Source organism: Physella acuta, unplaced genomic scaffold (genome assembly GCF_028476545.2).
Source record: "Physella acuta isolate Inbredline_101_S28 unplaced genomic scaffold, ASM2847654v3 ptg000571l, whole genome shotgun sequence".
Classification (NCBI taxonomy): Eukaryota; Metazoa; Mollusca; class Gastropoda; family Physidae; genus Physella; species Physella acuta.
This window is the reverse complement of record NW_026732090.1, coordinates 375,723-395,407: the sequence shown is the minus strand read 5'-3', so window position 1 is coordinate 395,407 and position 19,685 is coordinate 375,723. Positions and strand designations below refer to the sequence as shown.

At 31.9% G+C, this 19,685-nt stretch overlaps 2 protein-coding genes across 2 annotated transcripts; one reads left to right on the top strand and one right to left on the bottom strand.

Annotated features, from left to right (window-relative positions):
• Positions 1–1,021: 1,021 nt before the first annotated feature.
• Positions 1,022–9,613, top strand: LOC131946817 (galectin-4). Its single transcript, XM_059307791.1, has 12 exons — positions 1,022–1,133; positions 2,123–2,203; positions 3,107–3,195; positions 5,648–5,969; positions 6,309–6,397; positions 6,597–6,795; positions 7,001–7,120; positions 7,248–7,336; positions 7,645–7,849; positions 8,138–8,257; positions 8,449–8,748; positions 8,917–9,613. Exons 2-12 carry the CDS (start codon positions 2,180–2,182, stop codon positions 9,046–9,048), a joined length of 1,689 nt encoding a protein of 562 aa, XP_059163774.1. The 5' UTR covers positions 1,022–1,133; positions 2,123–2,179; the 3' UTR covers positions 9,049–9,613.
• Positions 9,614–10,650: 1,037 nt separating this feature from the next.
• On the bottom strand, positions 10,651–18,408 carry LOC131946820 (serine/threonine-protein phosphatase PP1-beta catalytic subunit). Its single transcript, XM_059307793.1, has 8 exons — positions 18,324–18,408; positions 16,665–16,796; positions 15,489–15,719; positions 14,977–15,081; positions 14,772–14,843; positions 14,464–14,615; positions 14,211–14,345; positions 10,651–13,815 (listed from the first exon to the last, which is right to left on the bottom strand). The coding sequence occupies exons 1-8, from the start codon at positions 18,373–18,375 to the stop codon at positions 13,696–13,698; spliced, it is 999 nt and encodes a 332-aa protein (XP_059163776.1). The 5' UTR covers positions 18,376–18,408; the 3' UTR covers positions 10,651–13,695.
• Between the last annotated feature and the right edge of the window lie 1,277 nt (positions 18,409–19,685).

The following is a 19,685-nucleotide window of genomic DNA, read 5'->3' as shown; positions in this document are numbered from 1 at the left end:
ACCACCCCCCACTCACCCCCACCCCCCCCCCCCACACACACACCACCCCCCCCACCCCCCACCCACCCCCCCCCCCCCCCAAAAAAAGCATGTCTACCGTCCCATTCAACAAAATATAATTATATACTTTTTCCAGTGTCCGCCCCCTCCCCGAAAATTCTACCCCCGCCCCCGAAAATTTCAAGTACCCCCACCCCTCTCCGGGGAGGAAAAAGTCTAAATTAAAACCACCCCCCCCCACTCACCCCCCATCCCCCCCCCCTCCCCCCACCCCCCACCCACAACCCCCCCCCCCCCCTAAAAAAACATGTCTACCGTCCCATTCAACGAAATATAATTATATACTTTTTCCAGTGTCCGCCCCTCCCCGAAAATTCTACCCCCGCCCCCGAAAATTTCAAGTACCCCCACCCCTCTCCGGGGAGGAAAAAGTCTAAATTAAAACCACCCCCCCACTCAACCCCCCCCCACCCCCACCCCCCTCAGACGTTCTTACGCGGGGGTGGGGCTTCGCCCCTACCCGAAGAATTGTATGCAAGAAACTCTTCACGCAAACCATTTAGATTAGACAACATTTCCTTTTTTTCAATGTTTCAATGACGTCATTACATTACTGTGTGCACTCTCTGGTTTGAGATTATGTTCTACTCTACGCTAAATGTGTCGACGTCATATTTCGTTTTTCGAATTACTGTGCAGGTTTTTAAATTCCTTGTGTTTTCTCTAGAGCGTTCTTGTCAGACAGATAGATAGATAGAGAGACAGCGAAACTATTATTATAGATAAGTGATTTAATAATGCTATTTAGAGCAAGTGTGTTAGAATTTTCAAAAAAATAAAATTCTCTAGTCTTTCAAACCTTTTAAAGACAATATTTTAAGTATTTTTCTATACGAAATCTATAACAATGGATTTTCCAAACCAAACCTTCGTAGCCGGTAGTAACACACCCCTCCCCTTGCCACTGTATTGACATTAAGGGTCATGGCCATTTGTTAAGAAAAACTTCGGTATCCTATATTAAAGGGAGACAAGCTGGTTCAAGCGATTTGTGAATTTTGTGGAGTTCGGTAGAGGAGATTATCTAGACTTGTGTTCTGTTTCTTCAAACATTAGAAACATTGGACTTACAGGTAAATTCATTTACGCATATAGACCTAGTTATATATTATATAAGAATATTTTCTTAATCAAAATAAAATAAAGGCGCTCATGCCTCACGTTACACACATAATTTAATTAGACTCTAGTTAATTTTAATAATTGCATATAGGCCTATAGTATAATAATACTAAATAGTAACATTCTTTTTTTGTGCTGGTCACAACATAATCTAATTAATTAAGTAAAATACCAACTAAAATACTTTTGTATAGAACGTTAGTATTTCACATTAACTTTTACTATTTATAAAACAATAAACATAAAATATGATTATATTCTAAAAATTGCTGCTGAAGTATAACATGTTGATTTCTCTGGCAATATTGATGTGATAAAACAACACTGCACTTCCATGATGTTTGTAGGCTGATACCACGGACAATTATATGTGCCAGTTAGGCAAGCATCTCACAACTGTTGTTTAAGATGAGATTGCTATTGAAGCTTTGCTAATAATAAAACAATACTCAATAGTACTTAAAGCAGCTTTGCCTTAGGTCTTCATCCTCATGTAGATCTAACTAGGTCTAGATAGTTGTGCTAAAATTATTTTCACTTGTTAGTCATTAAATAATAGCCAATTTTTAATAATATTATCCTATATAATTGTATAAATTAATGTTACAATTTTAAAAAATTATTTATGTTAAGCCTCCCCCTATACTTACTATTACATTATTATAATTATCTAGTTTTATATAGACCTATTAGATATAGTAAAGGTCTACATCAACATCATGACATGTAGTGGGCCTATTATAGTAATTAAAGTTGGATTGGTACATTCATACATCACTTTATTACTGCTGACTTTTTCTCTCTCCCCCCCCCCCCCCCATAATCTCAATGGCCAACTGCCAGTACTCATTTTATTAATACTAAGTGTATTACCAAACACCTATTAGCTATTTATTTGATGAAGAGAGTTTAATGTATATTTATTAATTAAAATTAGCAGGATTGAAAGTGTAATTTAGCTTTCATATCATCTAATCTGAATCAAGTCTTCCAAAGGATGGTGCTTAGAAAAACCAAATTTGTAAGTTAAAAGTTTTTTTTTTATCACAGACAGTGGCTTCATACTTTATATTTTATAATTTATACTATAGGCTAGGCAAGTAGAAAAACCTATACATGTGCTTAATGAATGCAGTATATATGGAAAACAAAAATAGCCCAATTTTGAGGTTAACAATAAAAAAAATCACAGTTACACAAGTGTTGAATAATATAGGCCATAAGCCTATATAGGCAGACTTCTCACATTACTGCCTAACCAGCACACAGGTGCTTGTGTATTGTGAATACTGGGTCAGGAATGTTACCTGCAAACAACCCAAAAACGATGACACAGCTAAGTAAAATAAATGGCCCATTTCACCTTTTCAACAAACAGTATTAGTAAAGTAATGGTTGACTGAGCCTTGCACAGTTGGCCCTACTTGAATAAATACCTTCAATTGATAATACACAGTACATTGCTTTAATGTGTAGTGGGAGGGGGCTTATTTTTTCTGTGTATGGGAGTGTTCTAGTAACACTGTCTGTTGATTTTTTTAAATCCTAACTTTGTACACATCTCTAGCTGGCCTTGAATTCTTTCTTTCAAAAGACACCATACTTTTTTAAATTATTAATTTACAATTATTAAATTACCCCCTCCCCCGCTCATTCACATATTATCTCATGTTGGAACCTCCCCCCCTCCCCAAGGAAGTGTGATATCATTTATGGATGTTGTGTGTTGTGGGCTGGATGGGGGTAGTTCCTAGAATTGTTAATTTGTTATATAATCCCTATTATAAAAAGGTTCTTTTTTAATGCTAAACTCCTTTTACAAACATTATTTGTTTATTATTGAGTCTCAAACAAAAATTAATCATTAAATTACTGTTTATTATTCATTTAAGCAGCTGTTTTTAATATCTTCATGCTGTTCTAGAACAATCCAGATTACAGCTACATACCCGGTGGACTGCATGTGGGGGCCAATATTCTCGTTCGAGGCAGAGTTCCAGAAGGTTCAGATGGGTAAACCATGGACTCTTTTTAAAAATTATGACAACACAAACTTCTAGCTGTGTGTACAATTGAAAGAAAATATGGCAGGAAACAGATTCAACCCTCAAGCATCTACTTTTAGGGTCGATTTTCGCCAATTTTCAAAGTAACAAATATTGACATATTATATATCAATTTTGTTGCTTAACAATCGAGGAATTCAAAAATATAAAAATTAATAGCACTAGACATTTACATCACGTTCAAAATGTAGATTAACCACACTCACTCAACTGAGATTTTTTTTTACATCTAAATGTAGTGAGGTCCAAAAATCCACGAAATTCACAAAATTAACGATATAATTACACAGAAATGTCACTTAGGCATACATTTATTTGTAATTATGTCAAACTTGACAAAATATACCAGTTTATAGCTTATTTCTATAATTATTCTTGAGAAAAAAAACGACCGCCCTCCCCTTTAAAATTCTGGCTTTTAGAAACACTCTGGGGAAGAAAAAAAATAACAGAGTTAAATATAGAAGGTCTATATAAAAACATAATTAATAAAATATGTCTATATGCCAATTTTTAATATAGTTGCAGCATTTACATGGCTAATTATAATTGTTTAGTACTTTGAACATTAATTTAAAGTTACGACTGTCTGTGGCGTCATTCAAGTGTAGTGTCAGTGTACGTGAACAGGGTGTTAGGGCCTGATACGATTTCATTAGAATTGGTAATGAACAGAATGTATATTTAGAACTGGCATATAAAAACAATGTTGATAATAGATGCAGTTGTTTTAATGCTACTTATAATAGATCAAAATGACAAACATAATTAAAACCTAAGAATCTGGAAGCGGTGACCTCATTTTACTGACACGGTTGTCAAATAGTAAGTGAATAGATCTAGATTTAGAATCTACGTAATTTTGAAAATACGCTAGTTCTAGAAGCAAAATCACTTTTAAAAACTGAAGTTAGTGATTAGATCTATAATGAAATTGAAATCAACAACTGATATGTAAGTATCTTTTGATTTAAAAAAAAAATACGCTTAGTTCTAAGAAAAAAAATTCTATGGTGTACTCGATCCCTATCCCAAAACGTGCCAGCCATATCGCATGCGTAGTCAGCTACTCAGCTGCTTATCAAATCGATGAATTTTAAAATTATATAATAAAAGTAGGTCACCCTAAAAAAAAGAGTAAAATGGCTCCCGTTTTCACGACAGCCGTCACTCGATTCATAATTTACAGAGTTATAAAGTTCTACTTTCTTTTGGCTATAGATTTAAAGAAATATTAATTTGTTATTTCTCATGCGTTCCAACAATTGTACCTAATTTTAATAAACATTGGATTAGTAAGGACTCGATTCTTTTTAGAATTAGCCCTCGACACTATACAGACTATTGCGAAGAAACAGACTCGCGCGAATGTCGTGCGTAGGCTGGTTCAGTGGGCGAAGATTAGAACCCAATTTGCGACGGAAAATTTTTACTTTGAAATAATTACATTATCAATTAATTTCGATTTAAAACAAATGGCTTAAAGTCAAAAGTAAACTGAAATTTAAAAACTTTGTTATTCGCAGTGTACTCAAGATTCTCGTGTTTTAAAGATAAGTCTAGTTTTACTACGTGTGCGTGCATGGTGCGAATACCGATTTTCCGCGACAGAAAATCATTAAAAATATAAAAAAAAGTATCTACGGCAAAATAATAATTATATTTTACAGAATTAAATAGATTTAACTTAACTGTTATTTAAATACATGCTTCGGAGTAAAAAAATACAATTTTATATCCGTAAAAAATTAACTGAAATTCCCGCTTTCAGCGACGCCGATGTGTCGTAATTTTCGGCAGTCATTTTGTTCAAATTAAAGTAAAAAACGCATTCAAATATACTTTTTTTTACTTTCATAATTTACAGCAATCATTTCTAATGAAAAATCCATAAAAAAATAATAGTTATTTTTACAAAATATTATTTCTTACCTCATTAGTGCAGTACACGTACTTTCCAAGTAGATCCATTCCGTCTAGATTTGCATACTTCGCATCCTTCGCCGCGGCACAAAATGTCATAAAAAACGAATTCCACAAAAATGTTGCTAACGAAGCTTGTAAAAACCTTGCTCTATTTATCAGTATAAACAAAATCCCCGAACGATGTCTGGTTAGAAAGTTTATGAACGGCGAAGACCGAATATGCATTTTGCGGTACCAATCTGTTTCCTGCCATATTGAAACCATTATTTTGGCTTAAAAAACATTGATTGATAATATAGTAGTATTAGGAAACAACTAAGTTACTCGGTTTTATGATTTAAACATTAAATCATTTTAAAATTCAAACCAGCATTCCATTTTGTTCATTATTCTATGCAGCCATTTTGTATGATTCATTTGAAATTTTTATACATGTATAAGGTTTTGATATGGACAAAAAAAATTTGTTTCAGATTTTCAATCAACCTGCAGAAGGAAAACAAAGATGGCTGTGACATTGCACTTCATTTCAACCCCAGATTAGCAGTGAAAACTGTAGTAAGAAACACATATCATGGCGGCTGGCAGGGGGAGGAGCGAGACACTCCTTCATTCCCATTTACCGGTGGCTCCAAGTTTACCCTTAGAATTAATGTGGGGCCCAATGCATATGACATTATGGTGAACGGTCAGTTTTTCATCCAATACAAACATCGACTACCACACCAGGAGGTCAACTACTTGAGGCTAAATGAGCATGCTGAGTATTACGAGGCTACCATCCAGAATACCTCTGTATGTAGTTTTCAAAATATGTATGGTAATGATAATTGCTTTGTGCATGAAAATTTAGCAGGCTGTAATATAATCAAAAGAAACATTCATGATATAAGTTATAGGTTAAATGATTGGTTCATGTTGTATTAGTACAAGTAATAAACAGATAAAATCTAAGACTTCATAGTGATTAGGTTTTAACAAAATGTATTTCTTATATAATCTTCAGATAAAATCTAAGACTTCCTAGTGATTATGTTTTAACAAAATGTATATCTTATATAATCTTCAGATAAAATCTAAGACTTTCTAGTGATTATGTTTTAACAAAATATATATCTTATATAATCTAAAAAGCACCTGCCTTATCGAGGCGAGATACCTGGTGGTTTAAAGCCAGGTAAAGCAATAAGAGTGAGGGGATGTGTCAATGACAATGCTAACAGGTGATTTTTTTTCTGTCTCTTAGTTCATGTTGCTTTATTATTTGTTGCTTACATTATTTTTTTGTTTTCTTACTTGTATTGCAATTGTTTATGTTTTGTTATTTAGTTGTTTACCTGTGTTTTTCTTAGTTGTCTCACCTTTGTTGCTTGATTCTAAAAGCTGTTCAATTGTGATTGCCTACATTTTTTTGTAACACAGATTTGAGATCAACTTTAACACAGATCCAGATGGACATACTGTTGGAGTTTTATTTAACCCTAGACAAGATGAAGAGGATGTTGTGCTCAACACCAAAGTTGGGGACTGGCAGGCAGAAGAAAGGGGGAAAGAATCATTTCCCTTTAAAAGAGGTCACTTCTACGATGTTCTGTTTATTGCTTGGGATGGATTGTTTAATGTTAGTGACTTTTTTTATAACTGTTAATTCTTTTTTTAAAGTCATCTGTTGATCCTATACTTTAATGATAGTTAAATGGAATTTGAGAATTATGCACTTCAGTCAATTTGTGAATAGTTTTTTTTTTTTAAATCATTTTATAAAATTATTATTGTGTTTTTAACTTAACATGTATACCCATATTTTAAAACAATATTTTATTTAGATCTATGTGAATGAGTCATTCTACACCTCATACAAGTTTCGTGTTCCTGCTGATGATATCAAGTTTATCAGCATTAATGGAGATACCACTCTCTTGGATGTGGAGTTTGACAAACCTCTGGTAATTGTGTTACCTAGAGTTAAAAAATGCCTTTTTACTAAATCTACAACACAAAAATAAATAATAAATTAGTTTTTACCATATGATATAAATTTTTTTTAAAATTTAAATAATTTATATTTCACAGCCAGCTGATTACATAAAAACTATCCCTTCAGGCCTTGAACAAAGTGATCTCGTTATTACTAAAGGATTTTTTTACCCAGAAGGAAAGAGGTACTAAGATATAAATTTAAACTCATGGTTTTAAATTATAGTTTTTTTATAACTCTTTTAAGAATATAATTACTTATTGAAATGTTTTTAATTGAGCCCTATGTAGGCCTACATCTATTTTTAACTTTAAAAAAATATGTTTTAAGAGTACTGCTATCTTCTTATTTTAAAATCTAATTATTTAACCAAATGAACATAATTTTCTTTGCTCATGTTATATTAATAAATAACAATTTGTGTTATTAATTTCACAATTTAAAGACAATTACAGTTGGCGTTTGACCTACTTTAAATTAATTCTGTTTCAGGTTTTCAGTCAACCTACACTATGGCACCTCTGTGAATGATGACATAGCTCTCCACTTCAATCCTAGACGTGACCAAGGGGAGGTGGTACTGAATAACAGGCAAAATGGTGGCTGGGGGGCTGAAGAAAGGCATAAACTTCCAAACCCATTTACAGAATTACTGCCATTTGAAGTGGAATTTGTGAATAAAAGTAATAAATTTAAGGTAATATGGAATTATATGTCAAATATTTGTGAAAATTGATTCTTAATATGTGTAAAAAGGCTGCATTTTAAATTTTTTTGTTAAACTAGGAACTAATGGCAGCTATATTAAGTACTGCTTGTATTATATTATATCTAAAGTTGGTATCTATAATGAAATGATAAATTGTTTCAAAGGTCAAATGTTTACAAAGTGTTCTCTGCTAAATTAATTCCTCAGGCGTAAGCAATCACATTGTCATCTGTAACTTGAACTATGCAGATTAATTTAATCATCCTTCACTCACAGATTTATGTCAATGGGAAACAGTTTGCTGATTTTCAAGCCAGAGGCAAAGTAGAGGACATTAAAAGTATCAATGTTGGTGGTGAGGCCCATATCTATGAGGTTAAACTTTTAAGGAGAGTGGTAAGACATTGGAAAACACAACTTTCTTATTTTTATCTAAATATTTTTCTTCTTCTCGTCTTTCACAAAGCTTATGCTTTTTAATCGATTGAAGTGTAAATATTCATTTAACACTAGCTTCATAAAAATTTTACATTTATCGCATACTTGAACTTTTTTAGACTAAAAAAAAATCTTTTTCTCTTATCAAGGAGAACCCATTTGTGGACAACATTCCTGGGAAATTTCAGCAAGGCACATGGGTCACAGTATGTGGCACACCAAAGAAAGATGCAAAAGAATTTGACATAAACCTTCAGTGTGGGGATGACAGCAACTACAGCTGTGATGTAGCCTTTCACTTTAACATCCGCTTTAAAAAGCAGAAAGCTCTCACGAAAGATTTGAAAGATGGTGATTGGGGGAAAAAGCATAAAGAAAAATCTCATTTTCCTTTTGTAGCAGAAGATAAATTTGAGGTCAACATCCTGTTAACCTCTGATGTCTTTAAAGTAAGTATAAAATATTAAAGTTCTTAAGATTCTCAAGTACCTTGAATAATTTCTTAAATTAGTTGCTAATTAGAAACGTACTTTTAAAAACTTGGCTATGTGTTATAGTGTGTATCTCTACATGTTATAGTATGTATCTCTACATATTTTTATCTGTTTCCCCACCAGGTATATGTAAATGGGAAGTACTATACAAGTTTCCCCTACAGAATCCAACCTGACCACATCAGCCACATTATGTTAAAGGGAGACTGCAACTTCTTTGAGCCAGAGTTCTACAACCTTCAGTTCACAGCCTAAAATGGGAAGCTTCACATCATAGATTGTTATATGAAAGGTATCTGTACAGTGTATTACAATCAAGTTTAGGTTTTTAAAAACTTTTCACTACTTATCATATTTTGACTGAACTACTTAGATAAGACTAGTTAAAAATGTGAATCCAAGGAGAAAAACTTTTTGTTTTTAAAAACACTATTTTAGCTATTGGAGTTCAGCTTTGATTTTGATAAAATGTATACACTACTAAGCACTAATTCTACATGTCGTATACTTAAATGAGCACTGTTGTACCATGTTAATTTTTTGAACACACAGCTGTACCAGCATTCCTTATACTACATAATTCATTACTGTTACCTATTTAAGACAAGGATGTATTTACTGTTGATTTTAGTTTTTAAATTACTGTACTTAAGTTGTGATTATTTTAGAGCTTTCTACTTAGTATTATAATTCCTATATATTTTACATTAATTGTTATTGCTTTAAAAATAAATTGTTAGTCATATAACTACAGTGGGAATACATTTGTGATAATTTTATTTACTCTGATTTTATAAGAGAATAAATTATTTATATTTCATCTTTGCTTTTCAATTATTTAATGCTGAGGCTAGAAGCTTATCATGGTGTGCTGTGAATTATAAATGTTTTTTTTTAGTGGAATTAACTCTGATTAATTTACATAAAATACAGAATATCAACATGTCTAGCCAGCAATCTTGTCAGAAAATAATGGGTTAAACACAATATAAACATTCATAGCCATCAGTACTGTTGGCAAATTATAGGTGAAACACAATATTAACATTTCAAGCAGGTTTCTATCAGCAAATAACATAACATTACAAAGTTATGGCATGTGTAAGGATTTTGTGATTAACCTATCCAGGTTTACCTCCCCTCCCATTCAACATTTCCTATTCTGGCAGGTAACCTTCACCAGAGGGCTACAACTATGATGCATATATTTATTTTACCTATTTTGATACACGAACCGACCCGCAGCATATCATATGCCTCTATTTAGTTGTTTTATTTTCTACTTTTCAGTAATTCATAATTTGTGAATTCGACAGTACTAATGCTGCTTTATAACACTATCAGTAGGTCGTGAAGGACGATACTACCCCCACCCTCCTTACCCCAACCCCTTACTCTACACCCCCCCCCCCCCCCCTCTGTGAAAGCAGCCTCCTCTTAGTTACCTCCCCTAGGCTTAAAATCGCTTCAATGTAAATTATCTGCCCCTAATAGCCGTCACTAAACCCGGCTCTATGATTGTAAACATTTAGCGTGAACCACAGCTCACCAGACCATGTAGGGGTGGGGTTGTAGGGAGCGCGCTTACAGTTAGGTGTTTTCTAGCGTCTCCAAGAAGAGAATTATATATATAGATGATAAACACATTTTTACTGATTAGACTGATTTAATGCAGTATTCTTACATATTTTTACTAAGCTACTGCAGTTTTTAGTTTCAAATGTAATTTTATAAGTGTATTTTAAGATTTCTATGACCAGCTTCATCAAAATATATCTTGCAAATACTAACTATAAGGTAAATAATTACAAACAAAAAACACTTCAATACTGACACAATAGACAATAAATAAACAAATGTTTGTAATACATACAAATGTTTAATTGTTTAATACAAATTTAAAATTACTGTTGATACAATAATCTAACATCAAAATGATTTATTTTTTTCTGCCAGTGACTTAAAATGGAAAACCAACTGAAAACAAACCTAAATTTAAATAACTGCAACAACTTAGGTAAAAAAGAATTCATGTACATGCTCTATATTTATTTAGAAAACATTAACAGCCTATACCTGCCCAACAGTCACTGATGCATCTTTACAGAAATTAAGCTCCAGTAAAAATTTGACACCTCGAAGCAACTGGCTCCTGAGGTAAGAATCACACCAAAAATATAAAACTTGTAGAAGTTTTTTTTCATTTACTGTACAGCCAAAAAAAAGTTTTTTCAAAACACTACAGTAGTAAATGTGAAATAGGACAAGTCTGTTTAAGACCCACTTAGTTCTATATGGCAATAGCTGTGAGTTGGGCAGGTTTGTAGAAGGAGCAGGGTTGAGAAAATCACACATTAGCTAATTGTCATATAGCAGTACACAGTCACTCAAATACTCTACAACAGTCTCATAAAGGGGCAAAGTGTTAGGAAAGCAAGTGTATCATTTGGTTATAATGATAAATGATTGATAGAATGTCATGCAAATGAATGATTTTCTTAAGGTTAAAAATTTACATTACTAAACATCTTTATTAATTATTGAAAATATGATCATACCATTTAAAAAACAGCAATTAGATAAAAGGTAATCTAATAATATTTTTTTAGTGTTTATTGCTTTTTTTTTCCATTCACTTATAATGTTTATCTTTAGACATACACATATACAAATACATATTAAATAATCTAAATTTCAAGTATTAAAAACCATAAAAAATTAGAGCTTAGTATATAAACTACTGAAAGAATATTCAACACTAGAAATTATCATTGCATAGGTCATGCATTTACAAACATTTAAAATGAAGCACCCTGAAATCTCAAACTTAGCTTGACCTAAAATTTTCATTTGCCATGTCTCTCAGAATATTTGACCAACAATTTTAGGTGCACTTTTATATGAATGGACATGTTATAAGGCTTGTCAGCAAACAAATGGGTAGTTATTGCTTAAACATAAAACAATACTTACAACTTAAAAACAAACCACTAGTGATCTGGATTTTAAGTTGTAACTTAAAAGGGAATACAAAAACACAATTCTGCTTGAGAAGAATATGACATCAAAACATTTTAAATGACATTTAGTTTGATTTTTACTACAACTAGATTATCAGATTTGAAACAAATTGTAATGGTGCATTATATACTTGAAAAAGTTATGTGTCCTATGTTCAAAGATTCAGAACTTTAATATTTCAAACAATAAACACAGAATGAAATTGCATAGTTAGTGATAATAATGAAGCATCTGTTTAGGAATTTAAAATTGGCATTATTTCTATTGATTAACAGATAAAGAATTAAAAGAAATTTTAAAAGCTTAAATCTTGACTAAATATTTCACTGTAAGGAAACCCCTTATACTTTTGAAATTTGAAGCTAAATTTTAGTGACAATGTGCCTTTGATCTGTGTATCAAGAATTTAAACATATTTTTTTTTTTAAATTCCAGATTTTAAAATAATGGTAAAACATTGTGCAAACATAGTTATACATACATAACGATTTGTTAATCCCTTAAAGAGATGTTCAGACAATTTTCACTTCTTAACACATTTTAAACATGATAAGCATTTAGTTGTTTTTTTAACATATCACAGCATTTAATTAATGAGAAGCTTCAATTAGTGACAAATTTTCAGATTAAGCTTTACTACACTTGTAAAACAAAGCCTCTTAAAATTGCTGGTACTTAAGTACTATACTAAAGAGAGAAGAAAATATAATTAATTGTAGTGTTTTTAGTCTCATTCAAGCTCATATAAACCAATGTAATTTTACACTAGACATATACAACTATTAGTGTTGCAATCAACAGCATACATCTCAGATCTCAATCAGAGTCAAATATACATTCATATACACACATTTTTTGATCATTTTATATTTTTTCTGTAATAAAACCACTTTAAAAACTATGTATTTCACTAATATTAAAAAAAAAACTTGGGTTTTTTAGGAACATATAGACTATAAAAATCAAGTATTTAACTTACTCATGACCTTTAAATACAAATAAAGAATATTTTACTGAATGAAATAAAACACATCAAAATTGCAATTTTTATTTCAATAAAAAAGTTATTAATCAGCTTAACCCTGTTCGATCATTAAAAAAAAATATTCTATCTACTAGTATTATTAAGGATTTTAATGATGACAAAAATCAAAGATACTATTTAATGTATTGTTAATATTGAAAGCATAATTTAAACATTAGCTTCTCAAAACTCAATTGAATCCAGTGGTACAATAAAGGTGACAAGCTGATAAACCCTGAACAAGTTATCACCTTTTCATGGGTACCTAGACAAGAGTACTACGCTGCTAGATAGAGTAGCAATATATATCTGATAAATTTACATTAAAACAATAGGCAGTTTCTATAAATCAATACTACTTCAAATTATTTATACTTGACAAACTTAAGATGATATCTTGAAAACCAATTGTCTCCTAAACACAGTAAATGAATTTAGATTTTATTTATGAAAGACAATAATGCAATATGCTAAACAGCAGAATAAAAGCAGATACAGCAAATAACAGGAAATGCCAGTAAATGCTTTATACATATTTTTTTTTAATTATGATGTAAGCTATAATGAAATACTTGACTTTTCATTAAAACTGCATTAGCAGTGCATCACTTCTAGTATATTAATTTCCCACGTATCAATGAGAAAAATATTTTTTTCAATCATGTTATGATACCCTTTCTTTAGAAAATAAAGTATTACATGTTTTATTGAAATAAATATTAAATATAGTACAGATAATATGATTCAGAAAAAAAATTCAGTCTGAAATACTCTTGATGCTTCATTTCCTCTTCCACTGATTGAAAAAAATATCTATCTCTGCCATTAAATGAAAGGCACTAGGTCAGTATGAACAATTAATTCTTGTTGTTTTTGCTCTTATTTTGCTGTTGTGGTCCTTTGGGTGGCGTTTGAGGTCTGCCCGAATTCAATCCTCCATACTGGTATTTGGCCTTCTTTTCTGAAGGCTTTAGAATCTGGTGATATCATTTTAAACTTATTAATTTTAATAAAAAAAAACTTTCTTAAAAGATTAATTTGAAATTGTAATAACATCTTCATTACTTACAAATAGGTTTTTTAAAAACATACAATTTAAAGTGTAAATGCTTAGATAAATGATCATCTTTTCCTGTTTGTGCCCAAGACACATGGAGTTCATCTGTTTCTGCACTATGTCCAGCCACCCAAGTTTTCCCCAATACAATTCAAGTACCATTCAGAGCTGGGTGGGCTCAAGTCTAGATTCTGAACTTGAAATTTTCTGCTAAGCAATCTAATCCCCCACCATCCAACCATGCCATCCCACAATTTCCTGATGTTAAGAAACTAGCTTGCAATTTTTTTCAATGGATTTCTTTAATAAAAATACCTGAAATGAACACATTAATGAGTCATCTACAGACATCATTCCTCCAGCATTATCAAATTCACCACAATAATTAGGTGCAGAGAACAGTGTGACAAGTTGGCGTTTCGCAAAAAATTCATAGCCATCTTCAACAACCTAAAAAGATAAACAATTATGTTTGCTCTTTTAATTGGGTAGTTATAATAATATGATAAAGATCAAATAGTTATTTATGTCTTAATCAGCTATGTATACCTGACAAACTGTAAGTTACCTGATGTGCTCTACAAATCAAATCAAGATCGTGTCTGTTGAGAAACTTGCTTACAACATCAGCTCCAAAAGTAAAGGACACACCTCGATCATTTTCACCCCAACCTTGGACATCTTTATCAGGATCTGACCACAGCAGATCACACAACAATCCTAAAGACACATTAATTGCATTTAAAATAGTTACAAATCTACAAATGTTGAACATATAAAAAAGCACTAATGTACATAGAAAAATGTGGCTTTTATCAATATTGATTGTCATATTATTTCTTTTAAGCTAAACAAAGAGAGGTATCAAAAGAGTACCAGTATCAGGAACATCTGTTGGCCTCATTATACGTCTAATTTGTTCCATTGTTTGGAGATCCGGAGACAAGCCTACAAGGAAACATATATTTTAAATAAAAATCATACACTATTCTAATGTCAACAGAAAATTTAAATAGCTATATCACACCTTTTTAAAAATTACCAATAAAAAAAGTTTAATTTATTATGAAAGAATTTGTACCTCCATGACAACAAAATATTTTCTCATCAATAATTGCAGCAATGGGCAGACAATTAAAGCAATCTGTAAAGGTCTTCCAAAGACGTACATTAAATCTCCTTTTACCTTAAAACAAAAGAAATAAATTTAGACAAAGTATCAACTTTGCAAATCTTGTTAAAAAGTTCTACTATAAATATATATTAAAAACAAGCTATCTCTAAATATTAGGTATAAAGGATTTTAAAACAAATATTTTACATTACTAAGTTAAGGTTTTGTCTTAAGCACCATTTAATATAACTTCTTAAAATATCCACTACAAATGTTTCCCTACACATGTAACTAAATGCATCCTTTAAAGTAAAGCGGTAATAAAAAAAACTAAAATGTAAAATATTTTAAGTTTTTTTTTTTTCCTTTTTATAAAAAGTTTTTTTTTTTAAAGTTCAATTTGTGTTGTCATTTATTTTTTTATTTTATAAGAGATGGGTTTAAGTTTAACTGGAGTAAGAAATTCTACATATACTTACACTCATCGTAGAATCCATAAATTCTGTTGATACTGGCACATTCATGATTACCTCGAAGCAAAAAGAAGTTCTCGGGATATTTTATTTTATAGGCTAGTAGAAGGCAAATAGTCTCTAGCGACTGCTTGCCTCTATCCACATAGTCACCCAAAAATAAGTAGTTTGATTCTGGCGGAAAGCCACCATACTCAAATAGCCTTAACAAATCTGTGTACTGTCCATGTATATCACCTGTTTGGATTTTTAAAACAATATCATTCATATGGTATGTGCTACTTGTGGCTTAAATAAAAGAAAATCAAATTTTAAAGATACTAAAAAAACAAGTTAATTAAAAAGTCTAGTGACATTTAAGCGCAATTTCCTTATGTTATCTAAAAATAGCTCTGTCGTAGCGTAAATCAACAGCAGGGTTAGTAAGACCATTGGTTAAAATACATGTTTTATTTACAATAGAGTTACATGACTAAAAACCATTGCGCGCCTAGCTACTGAACGTGATGACGCAGCCATTGAACGTGATGGCGCAGCTATTGAACGTGATGACGCGTGTGGTGTGGTTGGATAAACATGCCTACTAATTCGGTCCAAATTTTAATTAATTCAAAAAAATTTTTGTGACCGAATGAAAGGATATTTTTGAAAACTTTCTTCAGCAATATTGTTCTAAATTATGACAGGAATCGATTAGTAAATGTTTCAAGTCGCTAAGTGGTCTGGTTGCCGAGATATGGGCCGAAAACTGCATTTTTTCGAGGTTTTTTTGGCTTTTCCGGGAAAACCATGAAAGAAACCCGGAATTTTTATGGCCTATGCTCATCCTCGTAACTTGCTTAACATAATTGCTTTTAGAACTAGTCCTCGATATTGCTTCGTTGAGGAGGAGATACGACTTAAAGCTGCGGACACACATTCATACATTCATCCATCCATCCATCCAGAAATGACGGGTTAATAAACGCAATTCTCCAGAATGGAAATTGCGCTAAAAATTTAAACTGTTGTCTTTTTCAATTTCACATAACTACACATTATGTTGATAAATAATTTTAAAAATTTGTTATCCCAATCTATGAATGTTTAAAAAAAGGTATTTTTTTTCCAAAACTGAAAAAAAAAACACTTTCATAACACTATTACTGCTAGATCTACATGATGAAAGAATAAAACTGTTACCACAAATCTTAAGAGGTGCTTCCAACTCTAGAAGAATTGGTTGACTTAAAAAGATTTCCCTTGATTTCAAACAAAGGCCTCTAACTTCAGCTTCTGTCATCTGCACTGTTTTTCCTGGCCGGCATCCTCTGACTGTTCATAAAAAGAAAATATAGTATATAAGCTTTTTGCAATGAGTTTTGACAATGGTTTAAACAAAGCGGTTAATTTTCACACCATTTCATGGTTTCTATGGCAACTAGCTTGAGTTAAGCTAATAAACTTTATGTTTAGTTTTTATTTTATTAGCATGAGTATCCTGGAAAGACATAGAAGAATTAACAGAACAAGTGACTTAGAAATCTATTCTGAAGTTAGTGATAATATTGATAAGTGGTAGATAGATATACTAGACTCTAGATCTAGATTCTCACTTGTATTTGGTGTAAGACTTGACTACCCTAATCTTATTTTTGTTCTAACTAGATTTAAATAATTCTAGATGATGGAAGAATTTTTAAACTGATATTTAATTGTATTTCCCTTCTAGATTTAAATCTAGATTCTTGAATAAGATCAAAACTAGTCAAGGCTGCTCTAATGTCTCTCATAGTTTCTGTCTACATTCTAGTCTTCATTCTACTTCAACTACTGGCTCTCTTTATAGCGTTACTAACTAATGAACTACATCTAAGCCTAATAAATAATTACTAATTACTACTATAATCAACTATTATTTAGATCTAGTTCATTAGTACTCGAGAGAAAGACAGTAAAGGACAGAAAAATCAGATAAAAGTCACAGAAAAAAAGGCAAAAAGAAAAAATTTTATGAGAAAAAAGTCATAAAAATGTTCTAAGAAATATTTGTTTTACTTGTTGAAGATTGTAACATTTTGGGTGTTTATAAATGTGAATGGTTTTTTTTAGTAGTATACTTATAAACTTTAAAAGCATTAGACCTATGGTTTTTAATGTCTCCCCAATGTCTCCACTTAGTCAGCAAAAGATAGCTCTGTGCATGCACAGTGACCTATGGCTAGGGTTAGAATTAGGGATAGGATTAGGGATTAGGGCTAGGGTTAGGCGGGATAGGATTAGAGGTTGGTGTTTCTCTCCATTGCGCATGCGTATCTTATTCCGGCTAGCATCGGCCATAAAAATTACCTCACTTTTTTTCTAGATTTCTAGATTCTAAATTAATTTAAAATTAAGATTCTTAGACTAAGACTTAGTAAGACTTAGTTTGTTCTACTTTTCTATTTATCTAGGTCTAGTTCTATCATTAATAAAATAATTCATTATCAATCAATCATCATCAATCCAGATTTTAGTGACAGATCAGTACTGTGTGTTGAATGTTCTAAACTTCTAGTTTTAGAGCCCACACTCTAGCTACAGGCATATTACCTAATATTTTAGTTTTAAGTCATAGTTTGAATACAGTGTGTACCACTCTACCGTAGATTGCCGTAGAGCTGTAGAGTTTTGTTATTTGTTGGAAGTTGGATCTAGAGATCTAGAAATCTAGTTAGATCTAGTGCACTTTTTAACTTTTGTCATTATCTATTTTAGTTTCGAAACCTGGCTAAAAGGAACAAGAACCATGAAATAAATGTATTTTAAAATGTGAGTACACTAATGATGTTATTAGTTCATTATTATAAATAAAGAAACAACCTTCAAGCAAACGATTTATGAGATTGTCAACATTCAACTCCGGTTCCGCCATTTTCGCATACTGACGTCAAGAGTTTGTGTGTACCTAAATTATTTATAGAAAATGGGTAAAGCTATTTTTAAACTTGGTGAGGCGAAAGGTAGATAAAAAATGATCTAGGTTTACATCATATTCAATATAATTCTTAAGCAGATATATTCTATAGATTCTAGTTTACAAATGTTATTGATAAACTAAGCATATAATCAGCTCCAACTTAAGTTCTGTCATTTAGGCTCCCAATAAAAGGGCTCCTCTCATTAACCCTACCGACAAAAAGACGACCGTCAATAATAAAGACTCATAAGGCTCCAGACGAAACAGCCCCATTCAACATGACTTTCCAGTAGTTATCAATGCACTGCAGAGTTAGCTCAGCCAACATGATTAAATACAACATATGCATGTAGCTATAGGTTGGCATAATTTAATATAAATTAATTCAAATTGTCTACGTAGAAGAAATTAATTTTGTCCCCCACGGGGATCTTGTCCAAGGGAGAAAAGTTAAGCCCCCGCTATTTATTACCTATTTACAATTCTGATTTCTAGGCATTTGAATATTTAAACACACGCCATAAAAACAATTTCTTATCCCCCTCTTTTGGTTAAAGTAAAGTTTCCCTTTTAAACCTGACGGTCTATTGGGCAAGTGAAGTAGAGTTCACTTGTTTCTGTGACCTCGGCATATGAAGGGACGGAGTGGTCTAGCGATAGAGAGCTTGACTCCTAAGTCTCGAGTTCGAATCCAGGTTCAAGTCAGTAGACCGTTCCTGAGTCCACCCAACTCTGATGGGTACCTAACTCACGTTAGGGAAAGTAAAAGGCGGCTGGGCATAGTGTTGACCACACTATCTCTTTATATGCCGAGGGCTTTTGATTAGGGTTATGGTTAAATGTATCAAAATGTACAGACCTTTATATGAAAATTATTATTGACAAGTCCCAATTTCACCCTCTGTAATTAAATCTAAAAGTACAAGTTTCACATCACCTTTTTACAAGCTATAAAGAAAAGCGTGGGCCTCTTCCTAAATATTGATAATAGGCCTATATTACTTAGTGACCCAGGTTTTTCTTTAGGCGCTGTAGCTATTTAAATAGTAGTTAACTAATATATATTTAAAGAAAGTCATATATTTCCTTCTTTTTAGTGTATAATTGCATACAAGCGTGTTATTAAAACCTTTTCATGCATTTTTTTTTTACAAACTTTTATTTAACTTGCTTCTACGCGCTTTTGTCTGTCGTCGATAAAAAATGGCGAGCAAAATTTCTATCGCTTATAACCAACTAATTTCTCTGAAACTTGGCAAGTGGGT

What these genes read in the sequence shown, in the direction of transcription:
- LOC131946820 (XM_059307793.1), bottom strand. Translation starts at nt 18,375, where the DNA reads ATGGCGGAACCGGAGTTGAATGTTGACAATCTCATAAATCGTTTGCTT. An exon ending in AATATTTTGTTGTCATGGAG is followed by an intron (nt 14,844 to 14,976) that starts GTACAAATTCTT and finishes GTTTCCTTGTAG; the next exon opens with GCTTGTCTCCGGATCTCCAA. An exon ending in TGATTTGTAGAGCACATCAG is followed by an intron (nt 14,346 to 14,463) that starts GTAACTTACAGT and finishes TTATCTTTTTAG; the next exon opens with GTTGTTGAAGATGGCTATGA.
- LOC131946817 (XM_059307791.1), top strand. Translation starts at nt 2,180, where the DNA reads ATGGTGCTTAGAAAAACCAAATTT. An exon ending in TTAAACTTTTAAGGAGAGTG is followed by an intron (nt 8,258 to 8,448) that starts GTAAGACATTGG and finishes TCTCTTATCAAG; the next exon opens with GAGAACCCATTTGTGGACAA. An exon ending in TAACCTCTGATGTCTTTAAA is followed by an intron (nt 8,749 to 8,916) that starts GTAAGTATAAAA and finishes TTTCCCCACCAG; the next exon opens with GTATATGTAAATGGGAAGTA.